The sequence below is a fragment of the Passer montanus genome, unplaced genomic scaffold (genome assembly GCF_014805655.1).
Source record: "Passer montanus isolate IOZ18808 unplaced genomic scaffold, ASM1480565v1 scaffold17, whole genome shotgun sequence".
NCBI classification, from domain to species: Eukaryota; Metazoa; Chordata; class Aves; order Passeriformes; family Passeridae; genus Passer; species Passer montanus.
In genome coordinates, this window is record NW_024364270.1 from 11,455,125 (window position 1) to 11,469,731 (window position 14,607).

General features: G+C 43.0%; 1 protein-coding gene across 1 annotated transcript in view; it reads left to right on the plus strand.

Annotated features, from left to right (window-relative positions):
* The first annotated feature begins 1,898 nt into the window (after positions 1-1,898).
* The window catches only part of PLXNC1 (plexin C1), a 70,638-nt gene continuing 57,929 nt past the window's right edge, over positions 1,899-14,607 (plus strand). The window contains exons 1-3 of the mRNA XM_039704113.1: positions 1,899-2,758; positions 12,632-12,754; positions 14,097-14,231. Coding sequence (XP_039560047.1) covers positions 2,345-2,758; positions 12,632-12,754; positions 14,097-14,231 — 672 coding nt within the window. The 5' untranslated portion in view covers positions 1,899-2,344. The remainder of the gene's footprint in view (positions 2,759-12,631; positions 12,755-14,096; positions 14,232-14,607) is intronic.

A 14,607-nucleotide genomic window follows, 5' to 3' on the forward strand; every position in this document is an offset into this window, starting at 1 on the left:
ATCCCATCCCATCCCATCCCATCCCATCCCATCATCCCAGTAGAACCTGCTAGCCCCCACAGCTAGACTGTTTTCATGTGACAGCCACCGTATGCAGTTCAGTCCTCCCAGGATAAAAATTGAAGCAGAACGCCGCTTTTTGGCAGTTTTGGCAACCACAGAAATCTGCAGTCCTGAGTGGTTGCTGTTCTCTAAAACTAGAGCAAGCCTGGCCTCACTCACTTAAACAAACCAGCCACTCAGTGAAGTACATGAGGCTTATCCTAAACATAAAGCCTGAGAAAGAGTTGCCTGCAGTACATGCAGAGCTTGGTGATTTTGCAAAAGGAGGGATGTTTGCAGAAGATGACCTGTTGCTAGAGTGTTCTGCAGCCAGAATAAGAGATGTCTTGCAGTTAGGATGCTGATATGCTTTGCTGTTTAGCCTCAGTTTAGAGCAAGAGGAAGATCACAGACAGTTTCATATTTGAACTGAAATTAAACTAGAAGGCAAGGTAGTGTGTAATACACTCCCGTATGACATGTTCAGCCTCCTTTGCAAAGATGTATAAATGACATTTCCTTACACAGCCCATATTGGTGATATGGGCATGAGGATTTACTTTGCCTACATGCTGCCTAGAAGTTCAGTCCTCCATGGGTAGCTGCAGGCAGTGTTAGCACATAGAGCATCTCTTTGCATCTGGCAAGAAGAAAAATTGTGCAATGATTCTCTTCCACATCCTCTGCTACATTTTACAGATTTTGGATGCGTTTTGGAGTCACTGAACAAGAGATAGGCAAATGGGCTGTGGAGAGCTCTGGATTTCATGGGAATATTTGTCCTAGACCCTTTTTACTGCAAAATTATGGAATATTTTTGCTGACCAGAGCAACATAAATTCTTGCACAATAACTGCTGCTGGGCACTGTCGTGGTGAAATATAGTCAAAATTTGTTAACATTGTTGCAACTCCTACTTGAAAATGTTGCACTTGACTGATTCATACAGAGGTTACTTTGTTCTAATTTTTACAGTCCCACTTTTACCTGCTGTCAAGCCACTTCAAGACAAAATCAGTTTCAGTGGAAGGTCAGATGACTTCTCAGTTTTGAACATTACATCCTCTTCTCAGTAAGAAAATGGGCCCTACACCCATCCTCACCCAGAGTTTCCAGAGGCACCCAAAAGAGAACACTGAAAGGCATCTTTGCTGCTTTTAACTTTTTAATTTAAAATTCAGCAAAACGTTAATTTACCGTAAGCTCAGCACGTGACCTATACTGCACATTGTGCTGAACCTCAGCCAGCAGTCACAGGGTGGGAGATGAAGTAAATCATTTGCTCCATTCAACGTGGCCCATCCTGTCCCCAGTGTGCACTGGATGGACATCCATCTCTCAGTAGCATAGCTAGAAAGGGACAGGTTTTTTGTGTGCCCTGCAGGACTCAGGGGAATGCCGAGAGCCTTTGTTCTACCTCAGGCAAGACCAAGATCTAACCGGGGTCTCTGACCCCTCAGCCTTCCCGCTCAAGGTGCCATGGGCCGGCTGGTTGTCGAGGCTGCTTTGAGCGGGGCGGTTCTGCGGTGCGTTTGAACGGGGACAAGACGGGTTTGCAGGCTGGCAGCGGGCGCTGCCGGAGCCCAGCAGAGTCTGACCCACGCCCACACCCGGCATCCGCCAGCGGACCGCGCCACCGGCTGCCCCCGCTCAGCGCCCTCACCGCCGTTCGCCCGCCGCCCGCGGGGGGCTTCAGGCAGCGCACGGGAGCCGCCCTGCCCCGGAGGGGCTCCCCTGCTCCGGTGTCCCGGAGGGGTCCCCGTGCGGGGCCGGGCGAGGTGGGTGTCGCTCCCCGCCGCGTCCCGGCACGCCGCTGCTCGCCCGGCGGCCGAGGTGGGCTCCCGCGGCGCCGCTGCCGGGGGCCCCCATCGACAACATCGAGGTGAGCGGCGGCGCCGTGCTGGTGGCGGGCGGCAGCTGCCTCTACGAGCTGCGGCCCGAGCTGCGGCCCCGGCGCCGCGTGGTGCCGGCGGCGGGGCAGGGCTGCGGGGAGCCCCCCGGCACGCGCAGCAACCTGCTGCTGTACTACGAGGAGGCCGGCGGGGTGGGCGTGCTGCTGACCGGCTGGACCCAGGATGGCGGCGCCTGCCAGGTGTGGGAGCAGCCCTCCTACCGGCAGCGCTTGAACCAAAGCGAGGTGGTCAGCTGCCTGCCCGACGGCTCCACCGCCGGCGTCGTCTTCCAGCAGGCCGGCGCCTGGTACCTGGCCGTGGCGGCCACCTACTCAACCAGCGCTGACACGAGCCACCTGCACTGCGAGCCCTCGAAGTCGGACAAGGAGACCGTCATCACGGTGCGCAGCATGGTCAACCTGAAGTCCAAGGAGGAGCTGGGCATCATCAAGCGCAGGGAAGAACCTTTGCACTTTGTTGACGCGCTCCAGTGGGGAGATCACCTCTTCTTTCCCTACTACACGTTGAAGGCCAGGTTGGGCAATAACACGGAGCCACCCAGCATGGCTGTCCTGCGCCAGCTGCGCTCTTCAGATGGTGGCTTTACTTTGCAAGGGCACGTCTATTTGGACTGCGGGTGCAGGAGCCTCATTATTTCCTCCAGCCTTGTCCGCCAGGGTGAGCGGGGCTGGTGGGTGGGTGTGTTCCGCCACAGCCACAGCGCCAAGGCGTGGAACAGCACTGCCGTCTGCATCTTTGGGATGGAGGAGATGAAGGAGCAAGCCTGTGCATCCACACACTTCAATATGAACGGGAACAGCTGTGTAAGTCTGGGCATCGTTTGCTAAGCTTTCACCCTGCACGCCCTTGTTGAGGCTGTTATTGTTGTGGCTGGTGTCTGTGCATGACTCACGAGGTGTCCCTGACCTGGAGGCACAGGAAGTTTGCGAGAAACTTCAGAGCCACACCGGGCTTTGCACATCAGCCCTGGCTCTGTCAGCTCTCGTGATTTCTCCAGCTTGTTCTGTTTCCAAAAAGCTGATCCTTTACCAGATTTTGGTATACTTCCCACCTACCTGTTGGGAAAGACACATCTGAGGGAGCACCTGAGGGCATCCTGGGTCAGATCTGAGTCTCAGGCTTCTCCCTCAATGTGTCCTTTTCAGCCTAGGATTAGTCATATTTCATTTTATTTTCCATACAGCCTAGATAAAGCATCTCCTATCTTATTCTGTGCACTCACATCTCATGTCATTGCAACTACATCAGAAATAAAAAAACCCCATCAGATTTGCTCTGTGCACTGGGCTGTGTGCACTGTTATTGCTGTCACTCACTAGTTATCTGTGGTTGCTTGTTCAGTGGTGGGTATCTCCAAGCCTCTTGCAATTTGCCTTGCTTGGGAGGGCTCTCACAGCCACCTCCCCAAATCCTTGTCTGCAGCAGACAACAATAGGTGATATCTCTTTGTTGTTGCAGTGGTTACATTTCCACAGACAGTGGTATCCCATGGAGTTCCCCTTGTCACCTACTTCAGTAACACTCTCCAGCTCCTTCCTCCTTTTCAGGGTGAGCTGGGCGCATGGAGGGTGGGATAGGCAAGGCTACTGGTTTTGCTGTAGCCTCAGTAGTAAAGAAATTACCTACAAATTACGTTATATAGGAAGGTAAAATGTCATTCAGATGAATAAGGTGCTTTTGAAAGGCCTGTCCATGCTTTTAAGTTAAGTTAGAACTTTCCAGAGCTGTGGCAAAAGGATCGCTGAAAAGTATCAAGGAGAACCATAAGGGATCAAGCAAGGCATCATAAAGCAACCCCTAAGCCCTTTGCAGTTCCCACACCTTCCAGGGTCTTTGCAGCTAAACTTCTGAATCCTTGATGTGTTACAATAAGTTTCTTCGAAATTCCTTGAAAGAAGTGCAGTAGATTTACTGGCACTCCTTGGCTTTCCAAATCTAACTCCTAGCGGAGTGCAGTGCTGAGATTTTTTTCCAAACAGACTACCAGAGGGCATGTGTGATTCAGTCTGCTCATCTCCCTACTGAGCTGTGAGACTATTGCCAGTGTTAGAGGACGTGGTTGTGAATGAGAACTCCATATGTGGGTGAGACAACTGTGCTGAAGGAAATAGTGAAACTCACTACGGAGCCAGAGCCAATCCTTTGATTTCCAGTGCTAGTTTACTGCTTACTGTGTGATTTCTGTGCTCCCACAAGGCAAACTTCCGGAATGAATTTGAAGCCTCATTCTGATCCCAAAATACCTATTTGCTTGTTGGAATTTTAGTTTGCATTGTTTGTTCCTGATTACTCATAATGTTTCTTAGCAAAGTGCTTTCTGAGCCTGCAAAACAAAACAGATAAAGAAAGCTCTCTGGGCTGTAGATCCTTTCTAAACATTTTACAGAACCTCATGCAAGACATTTCAGAAGAGCCTCATGGCTCTCGTAGAGTAACATTGCAGGTAAGGTGAGGCACATATTTCTGTGGACAGGGCAATTCCCTGTCCCCATTGCCTCTCAGGGCATGAATATGAAAAATCAACGATGCACTTGCTTCAGGATTGGTCTGATCCAGATCAGACTCCTCTGACTCCAGCATTACTTTCATGTCCCAAAAGGCTCATCCCTCCTGGAAACTTAGATTATATTTGGATACAATGCTGAAGAATCTCAACTGTTACAATCTTTAAAAGGATTGCTTACTTAACCCTGTGTCCCAACCTATGATGATGTTATTGATTGTAATATTTTGGCACAAGAAATGCAGTTTGTCACTGAGAGAAAAGTGGTATTTTAATATTTTGTGAGATAGCAGAATGTGTGGGTCCTGTGAAGTAATATGACCTATAACATTATATGGCTAATTAGCTATCTTTTTAAAAGCTAATTATATGTGGTTATGGTGTATAAACATAGAAATAAATGCATGTAGTTCAGCTTTAATATTTTTTATACTACAGAAGGTTAGGCTAGGCTATTGCAGAATAAGTTTGGAGATGACAGGCCCATATGCTGCTGCTTCTGGGTTGTTTTAGACCAGATCCTTCTACCGTCTCTCACCAAAGTATGGGAGTCCCTCCAATCATGGAATATGCTGTTCTTGTGATGCCTCAGGTTATATCTTTTACATTTTTCAGATTCTGTACTGCTTTAGTGTGTACTTCTGAGCTTCATATTAGGGGATAGTAAGCTCTCTTCACAGAGTAGCTATACAAAACAATTCCTTCTCTAGCTGAGGACCAAGGACAAATTATCCAAATTTCCAATTTATGCCCAAGAGCACAAACAACTGTGGACTGAAGAGTGAAAACAAGAAGAATGGGACTTAGTAAGCTAAAGCTGTAATTGGACAATTAACTCCAATATGCTAATGGACCAGAATTTACAGAGGTGTGAGACCCTGCAACCAGTTGTCTATTTTTGTGACGATTTTGGGTTCATCTTGGGTGTAGCCCTGGCTGGGAGTGCCTCATAGCACGGAGCTGTCAGGAGTACTATGAAGTGTAGGAATGGCAGCAAGCAGCAGTACTTAACACTGCTTTAAAGTCCAGTCTGCTAAAGACAGTGTTGGTCTTGAGCAAAGGAATGTGCTGCAGCATTATGAGCGCTGTGAGTGCAAGACCTCTCTGGTGCTTGTGGTGCATGGACGGTGCTGAATGTCAGTCTGGCTTTTGCATTGCAGATACCATGTGTTGCACAGTGCTGCGGGTCTTGGTCGTCTCTGCTGGGTACACTTGAATGCAGGAGCTCAGGTGTGATGTGGATCCCAAACATGGGACTGTCAGTTTATGTAGGAATTGAAAATACAGGGATTTTTTCACTGCAGGAATACAATTTATAGTAAGCATACAGATTAGAGAGTAGTGGCAGTATGTTTTCCTTCTGATCTTGTCATCCTTCAGATTTCTGTTATTATTCTGATTACATTTAGGCAAGACATACTCCTACCCCTCTCCACTCACATTGCATTTCTCAATAGGACACTGCAAGAGGGGCTTAGCCCAGGGTATTTGTGCTCCTGAATTCCCTTTTATGCTGTTGCTTTATGGTGTACTCCGAGCTCATTCCTGTAAGGTACTGAGCTTTCTGGGCATAACCCAGTAAAGCACTTAATGACATATTTAACATTAGGCATATATAAGTATTTCCATCATCTTCATGCCCATGCACTTAAAGTAAAGCATGTTCTTGAGTACTTCACTGGATTGGAACCAAATTGCTCTGCATCCTGTTGGAACTCACTGTAGGTGTGTAATCTCTTTAGCTTCGCTTTGCCTCTTAGGCCAAAGTCTCATTTGCATTAAGTTTTAATGCTGGATTAGAGTCTGTCATTGAAAACTAGTAATTTTTAATATCCCTGCTTAGCAACTTTATCAAAAAGTATGTGGCTGCTACAAATTCTGTGGCATTTATCCATATGAGAAGTAGGTAAGTCCATTTTTGTTTTGTGCAGTAGTGTGCACAAAGAAGTTTGTCCTACTTGCATGTGTTTATTCAGGACATTGGCACTACTTGATTCCCAGAGACAAGATTTCTATCTAGCAAGAGGCAAGTGGTGTTTTAGTTGAAATTACTCTGAAAACATTTTGCAGTTTTAAATTCAGCTATTTTTTCTTTGATCCACGTGTCTCTTAGTTTTGCATATATCTACTTACATGCACTATCAGGGTATATGTGTTACTGGACTCTTTAGCATATCCTACACTTACATGAGTGCATCTTCTTCACAATTTCCTTAGTTAATAAATGTGAATTTGCCAAATCTCATTCTCAGTTTCTTTTCAGAAACTTGACTGAGTACTTACAAACACAGGAGGAAGGCTGGAATTTGTTACAAACTTGCTGTGGGAGTTAGTGAACTTTAAGAAAGGCTTTTCTTCTGTTGTTCTGTGACAGAACAGGACCTACAAGGATCTTAGGTCTCTCACAGACAAGCCAGGATGTTGTGAGTCACAGCCAAGTAGATGAGTAGGAAAAGTGTTCCAATTGGAGAACATCAACAGGGGAAAGAGTAGAGTGTTACCTAACCAGAATAATGACAAATCTGGAAATTGGTTTTGCCATTTAAAAAGTTGCATGAGAAGAAAAAGACTCAGGGAGATTCAAGGATTCACAATTTTTCAGATAGAAAAAAAAAAAGTTAGGCATATATCGGTAAGAAAGAGAATTGATGTAGTTTATATTAAGGTGTTTATTTGATTACATGAAAAGGCTAAGTAGTTGTGATAGTTACTAAAAAATAAACTATCTTGGTTGGATTTTCATCTATTATTTAATGCAAATAAAGAGTTGTAGCAGTCTGTTCTTTGAACTTTTTCATTTTTCAGTGGTTGATACATACGGGGGTTGGTATGTATCCCTTAATTTATCAAACATACTTTGGAATCCTAGGACAAATCCTAGCTTGTGTAAGCTCTACCAAAATGAGATTTTGAAGTCAACAGAGTCACATCAGTTTAATTACGTCCTTTAATTTGCAGGAACGACATTTGAATTTGTGTGGTAACTCATTCCAGAGTGATTCATGGTCTTTTATTTAAGGAAAGAATTACTGACTTCTAAATATAATTTTGTATCAAAATTGATCTTGTAATTAATTTTGTAGTAGTGAAGTCAATCTCCTGAGTATTACAGACTGCTAGTGTTACATCTGATGTTTGATGGGTTTCTAGAGTTAATGTTTTTGAAGTGAGTATTTCTGTCTCATTACAATGAGTTTTCAATTCATCCCTGTTTAGTGCGGGAAGTAAAGCTACTGAAGACTTGTCAACTCTCACACTCCAGGGATGGGGACTGCACAACCTCTCTGGACAACCTGTTCTGCTTGATTGCCCTCATAGTGGTGCTTTTTCATCTCCTGCTCACTAGGAACCTGCAGTGTTTCAGTTTGTGTCATTACCTCTTGTTACCTCACATACACTTTGTTTAAGAGCCTGGCTTTGTTTCTTTAGTCCCTCTGAAGTTGTCTCTTCTATAAGCTGAACCCACCCAGTTTTGGAAAAGGCCTGTGAGATCATCCACGACAAAAGCATGTCCCTAAGAACCACATCTACAAGTCTTATAAATACTTCAGATTTGTCAGGCATGATTTATTCTTGGTAAATTTATGCTGCCTTTTCTCAGTCACTTTGTTAGTTTCTTGTGTCCAGAAATGGTTTAAAAGATGATTTTCTCCATGATTCTCCTAGGAAAAAAGTGAGACCTACTAATGTAGGTTTTTTTTCCCTGAAAAAAAATCTTGGTTTTTTTTTGAATATTGGTGCAGTATTTGTCTTTATTCAGTTGAAGACTTTACCTGATCTCCACACCTTTTGAAATAGGAGAAAATAACCTTTCAGCTTCATCAGACAGTCTCTCAGCATCTTCCTACAGATCCCATCTGTCTTCCCTAAAACTTGTAAAATCTGAGATTTCTTAAGAGATTTCTGGCTTAATCCTCAAAGTACTTGTAGTTTCTCTCCTCTTTGAAGTCTGTGTGTATAAAGGACCACAAGATGTTGCTGGTGAAGACCAGAGCCATGTCTGCATCCACTGTCAGTAAATCTCCTGAGCTATTCAGCATCTGGTGTGCATTTTCATTGTTTATTCTTTTATTGCTCATGTGGTGGAAGCTCTTCTTGTTGTACCATACCTTGCCAGTTCCAAACCAGGTGAGCTTGGGTTTTCCTAACACCATTCCTGCATGTCCAGAGACTTCCTCCTTAGTCCTGCTTCCTCCTCCTTCGCGCTGTTGTTCTGCAGTGTAGTTCAGTCATGACTTCCCTGTTTAGCTGGAGGCCATCTCATGCTATGTCTGCTTGTTTTCCTGAGTTTTGTGTTTGACAGAGATTGTCCTGAAAGACCTGCTAGCTTACTTGAGCTCTATGTCCCTTCAAAGCTGACTCAGGGGATCCCACTGACCATTTCCCTGAACACACTGAAGCCTGGTCTCCAGCTCTCTGCTCGGATTATCACATCTTCAGTCAGTTCTTCTTTGGTTTTGCAGAAGCGCATCACTCTTGACTGACCCCACAGGTTAACATAGCCTGGAGTCCCATCTTATTCACCTTGCCCCCAGAGCTTTGTAGTTCTGGTCTGCACTAGGCCATGGCTTTGGTGTCCATGTGGATGTGCAACAATGGGCAGTGGTCCAAGGGATGGAAAATTACCAGTCTTTCTGCAATGAGTAGAGTCCCCAAAAAAAGCCCCAACCTCTTGTAACAGCATGACTGTTTAGCAAGGGTGTGCCTTCATCCCTCACGGTCACCCACCACTTCCTTTTGCTCTCTGCTAACACGCTGTTCAAGCTCAGTTGGTTTCAAAGCCTTCCTTAATGGAGCTTGTTCTCCCTCACTGGTTATTAGGACACTTCACCACTTCTGTGAATTTAGATCTGAGGGCAGAGAAGGACTGTTTTTGCTGATGTAAGAAGTCACTAGTTTCTAACTTCCCCATCTCAGGAGTCTCCATCAGCATCTCACTCAACCATAGCCTCTGACTGTTCTTCCTGCCTTGCATCATGAGCCTCCGGATTTGCCTCTGCAAGGTCTCACTGAAGACTCTGATTTTCTGGTTATCCTTGATTTTTTGCAGGTTTGTCCACCTAACACTGCTGGGCAATGCACAAATCAAAAAAATTCCTGGAAATAAAATTGTGGAATAGTTCATTTTCTCATTCCTTAGCCCTAATAAAGGCTTGCTGCATCCCCCAATATTTGTTACCATCTGATATAGTAAAAATTGATGGAGGTGGTTAAAGGATGGGGAAGTTAAGAAAGAAAATAAAGTTCTGAAAGTTCTTTTCCCCTAGGAAAAGCATCTATTGTTTCAGTGTTGACTATTGCTATACCCTACTTATAAATCTTGTGTCCTTTTGTATAGCTGCATCTGTTCTTTCACTCAGATGCTCAAACCCTTTATTTTTACTTTTTGGACAGCTGCATATGATGAGTGCTGCGTGAGCTAAAAATGCTGCCCTTTCCTCTGAGGCATGCAATGTAAAATAATCAGGAGGAAATCAAGACAGAAGTGTGAATATGGTTACTGCAGCTGGAGTCCTATGGAGATACATCTGAAAATGAAGTGCCAAATAGAAAATTAGTATAAATACCTTCCATGCCAATAACCAAATAACTATAGACTGTACAGGGACTACAGAATAGAACAGAGAATGAAACTGAAAAATTTAAAAAGGGAGGTCTTACAGGGTGGTGTTATAATTTCTTTTGCTTTTCTTACTTTTGTATATGCTTGAAAATGTTTTAGGATAGACCAAAAAATGACCACAGAGATGAATGACTCTTCAAGTGTAAAGCAAGTTTAGACTGTAAATGTATTTTTAAGAATGAATTTAGCTGTGAAATAAGCAGCTTGGGAAGGCCCTACAGTGCTGTAACCCTATTAGTCACAGTGGAAGAGGTAAAAGGGCTTGTTAAAACAATAAATGGATGTGGAAAAGGGGTGGCAGAAGGGTGAAAGCAGCAGCTGCACCCTGGAGGAGCTGGGCAAACTGGAGGAATAGGTTGCAAAAGAGACAAGGCAATTTTTTTGGTGACTGTCCACCGTCTGAATTCCCCCCATTCTTATCTGTGTTAGCTCAATGTCGTGTTGACCCTCCCTCTAGCGAGCAGAGGGAGGGGAGGAGACTTCCACACTTGTCAGTATTGGTTTTTCAGTCAGATGAGGAGGATGCACTGATATGACACTGGTTATTTTATTAGTATGTGGGTCAAAATAAAATCTGGCAGCAAAGCTTTTCAGAAACAGGGTGAGTACTCCTCTTTTCTGTGATCTTGTTGTACAGAGTCTGTGAGGAACCTAGGGCAGTTTATCTCTCTTACACTCCTACATGGTGCACTGCAGAAAAACTATTTCTAATTTTGTTGGAAATGAAAGTGTGGGAGCTCTGCTTCCTCACTCCCTAACCTGAGTGAAGACTCATTGAGTGCACTTGTCCTGGAGTTTTGTTACCTTCTGATCTATTATAAAGTGAGTTAACTTTTTCCACCTTAAAATGCTTGCAACCACACCCTGCCCCACTTCCCTATCTAGCACAGATGCCCAGGGTACTGGATTCTCATGGCCAAGTAAGTTTTACCAAAGTTCTGTGCCAGTGCATGACACAGTGCATGCTGTGTCTTCTTCCTGCTTCATGAAAAAATAAATAGTGGCTTTAAATATGAAAGTTAATCAAGTCTTCTTTTGTTCCAAGTGGCTGTTCTTTTAAGCTAATTAAAATCATTCAGATGATTGAAGAACATTTTAATTGACTTAGGATTGCAGTTCAGAAAAAAAAATAAATTTCTAGTTGAAAGACTTTGGGATTAAGCCAGCATCATACCATGCAAGAGAGTTAAATTCAGCTGTTACCATGTTATGGATTTGCTTCATAACTTCAAGAAATGCCTTCACCTTACTTCTAAATGTCAGTTTTGATGGTCCAATCCACACTTTGTTTTGTGCATTTAAGTGAAATAGGCTCTTGCACTCAGAGGGTTCCTGTAGGTTTAGGAATCTGTCCTGGAGGCTGAAATTCTGGATTTGGTGAACTAACCTACAGGGCTTGTTCCCAAGGAGCTGGTCTTACTTGAGCTCTTATCTCCTAACTCTCCATGCCTGCCATTCCTTTGTGCCAGCACTGGTGTTTGTGCAGCCACATGTTCATGTGATGAGGAGCATGACTCAAATGAAATGTAGGTGGGTAGATTTACAGAGCATCTTCTAGGCACATCATTGCCTTAACTAAGCTCACTGGAAAACATTATACAGGGAAAGTGAAGGAAAACTTGGCTGGGGCTGGACCCATTTGGAGAGCAGGTGGGATCATACCTTTGGCAATGTCTACCACAGAGATTGACTTAGAGGACTTTAAAACCAAGTTACTGCTTACTAAGGAGACACATGGGCTTCTAGGGATTCCCCCTGGTAAATGGTCCCCTTCTCACACATGTGGATTTCCTTACATCATCTACAATGAGAGTTTTTTGGTTTGGTTTTTCATTCCACAAGATACAGGGATTTCCTGCTTGATGTTTTTCTCATGAGCAGCTTGCATGTGTTTGCCACTTAATTTCCTCCAGGTGGGATGGAGGATTGAGGGTAATGTGTTGATTTTAAAGCTCACACAGCTACGTTTATGTTCTCCATGACATGAACTTTGTATTGCTTTATCTCATTTTTATGTTTATGTAATACACAAGTCTCTACTCCTCTAGTGTCATGGAAGATGAAGGTTTGCATTTTTATACACACAGACACTGTTTGTTTGAAGTGTCTTCTTTCTCCAGAATATTTGCATGCCTTTGAGAGTGGTTGCTGAGTGTATGTAGCCTTCAGGTGATAGCAAAGCATGGCTTCATTGAGAAGAACTGGCAAATCAGAATAAACCCAGGACTCATGTCCCAAAAAAGAGAAATCCTATTGCAAAGTAACTTAACTGCTTTTAGGCTGAGTCTGTATCCTACTGAAGTCAGTGATTTAACAGCAGCAGATATAATATTTGTTACAGATATGGCTGTTGTCACACAGGAAAAACTAGATTCATGTGTAATTTCCAATAATGTGTTGCTCTGAAACTGTGTCAGAATTGGAATGTTACCCAAAGTATTGTCTGAAGTTGGTTCTCTGCGAATCTTTCCAAGTATTCTTCTTTTCCTCAAAGTTTTGGAGTATAGGTGAATGATTTTTTAATATGTTTTTCTTCTATCTGATTCTCAGGAGGCACAATCAATCAAGAAATTACCTACCTTGATTCACTCTGGATTAGTAGCTGTTTATGGCACAGTTGTTTTGAATCGTATAGTTCTCTTTTTGGGAACAGATGATGGACAGTTACTGAAGGTAAGCTGTGTGTGGCACTTCTTCCCTTCTCCACCAGCTGCTGTTGCATTCAAGTGGGTAAATATTTCCTGGTTTATTCAGTATATTATAAATAAATATGATCCCCTGCATCTCTGTTTTTAGTTTGTGAAATAACTGTTGTATGGTCATTTGGGGAGCAAGAGAACTTTCAAAAGCCCTTATATAGCCTGCTGAAATTCAAGTAAACATTTCATTAAAACCCTAATGCCCACAGTATTAATTTATGAACTGTGGAGTTTTCAGTTATTCTGCCTTATTTCCTCCTTGCTTTGATTTTTCCAGCAGAAATATTGTTAGATTTTGGAAGGGTGTGTGTGTGTGTTTGTTGTCTGTTTGTCTGTGTGATGTCAAAAGCTGTCCATTAGAGAGAAGAGTCAAGATTCATTTTGCCTTAGCTTCTGAATAGTTGACCTGTGCTAACTTAATCCATTGTTTTAAAGTGAAAGTCGTCTTATCTCATTATCAAATATTTCAACCATCCAGTCAAATGTCTTTTATGCTTTAATTTTTTTCTGGGTTTTGTGAAAATGTGCATTTCCTGCCTACACTGCAAAGGATGACTCTCATTCTTTGTCTTTATTAAGTAAACATTTGGAGAGGAATATAATAGAGATATTCAAAAGCTTTGTCCATTTTATTTCATTTTGTTTTTGATAATGAAAGATGAAATTTAAGTCTTCCATGTCTCCTTAACACAGTGGAGATAGTGAACGCATTTCTCTTGTTTAGTCATGAAAAACCAACATTGGTGTGCTTATTGACTTGCAAAATGAAGTTTCTGGGGTCTCTGGTTCTCTTGAATTCTGTGCAAAGGGTGGTGGAAAATAGTAAAGCTGGGCAAGGTAAGAAAAAGAAATATCATCACAGGTATACTTAGAGAAGCCACAAAGAAATTTGTTTAAATTCCTTTTTGCTTTATGGGTGTCTGAATGTTAGTTTGTTTTCTGAAGACTAATATTTTCTCCATTGATAGGAGTAAAAGGAGTGTAGATGTAATAGGTGTAATTTTGGGATACAGGCATTTCTTCCACATTCAGTTTCTAAATCAGTCAGTAACAGGCTTGGTGGAAGGCATATTTCTTATGCTAAACCGGTGCCAAATTCAGTGCTAAATGTGTCTGGCATGGATTTTGTTGAAATTCTGTTCTTGTGGTCTTTTCCTTCAGCCTTCTCCAGTGTGAGAACCAGTGCAGTAAGTGAATTGAATCATGGCACAGTAATTCATCTCAGAAGCTTTGATGTAACTGAAATTAGGCTTTCATTTAAGATGTTGACTGACCAATAAAAGACCATGGGAATAATTCAATTACACATGTTTTAGGCTATTCTTAATGAGGATATGAAATCTAATTGCCCAGAGGTTTTATATGAAATTGAGGAAGAAACTTCCATTTTCCCCAAACTACGACTTGATCCAGTGAATAATAACTACATCTATCTGTCCTCTGCCAATAAGGTAAGTACAACATTTAATAAAATAATACATTCATATAAACTACTGCTTTAAGGATTTCTACTGCTTTATAAGTGAAGCATCAGTTTGTGTCAGAGTTAGATTTTAATAGGCAAACTGCAGTTACCAGCCTTCCATCTAATATCTGCTTATGTTGTCTAAGTTTGGACTGCACTCCTGCAGAGCTTGGAAGAGCTTCTGCTGTCATGGTGCTGCCCAGTGTTGCTATGATCCAGTAATACCCTTAATTCCATGGTTATTTTATGCCATTCTCCCAAGAGAGTGTTTGTTTGTGCTTTTCCTGGAGGCAGGAAAATGCAGATCATACAGAGCCAAGCTTAGAGATAGCAAAAAACTTCTACACTCTTTGGAGACAAAG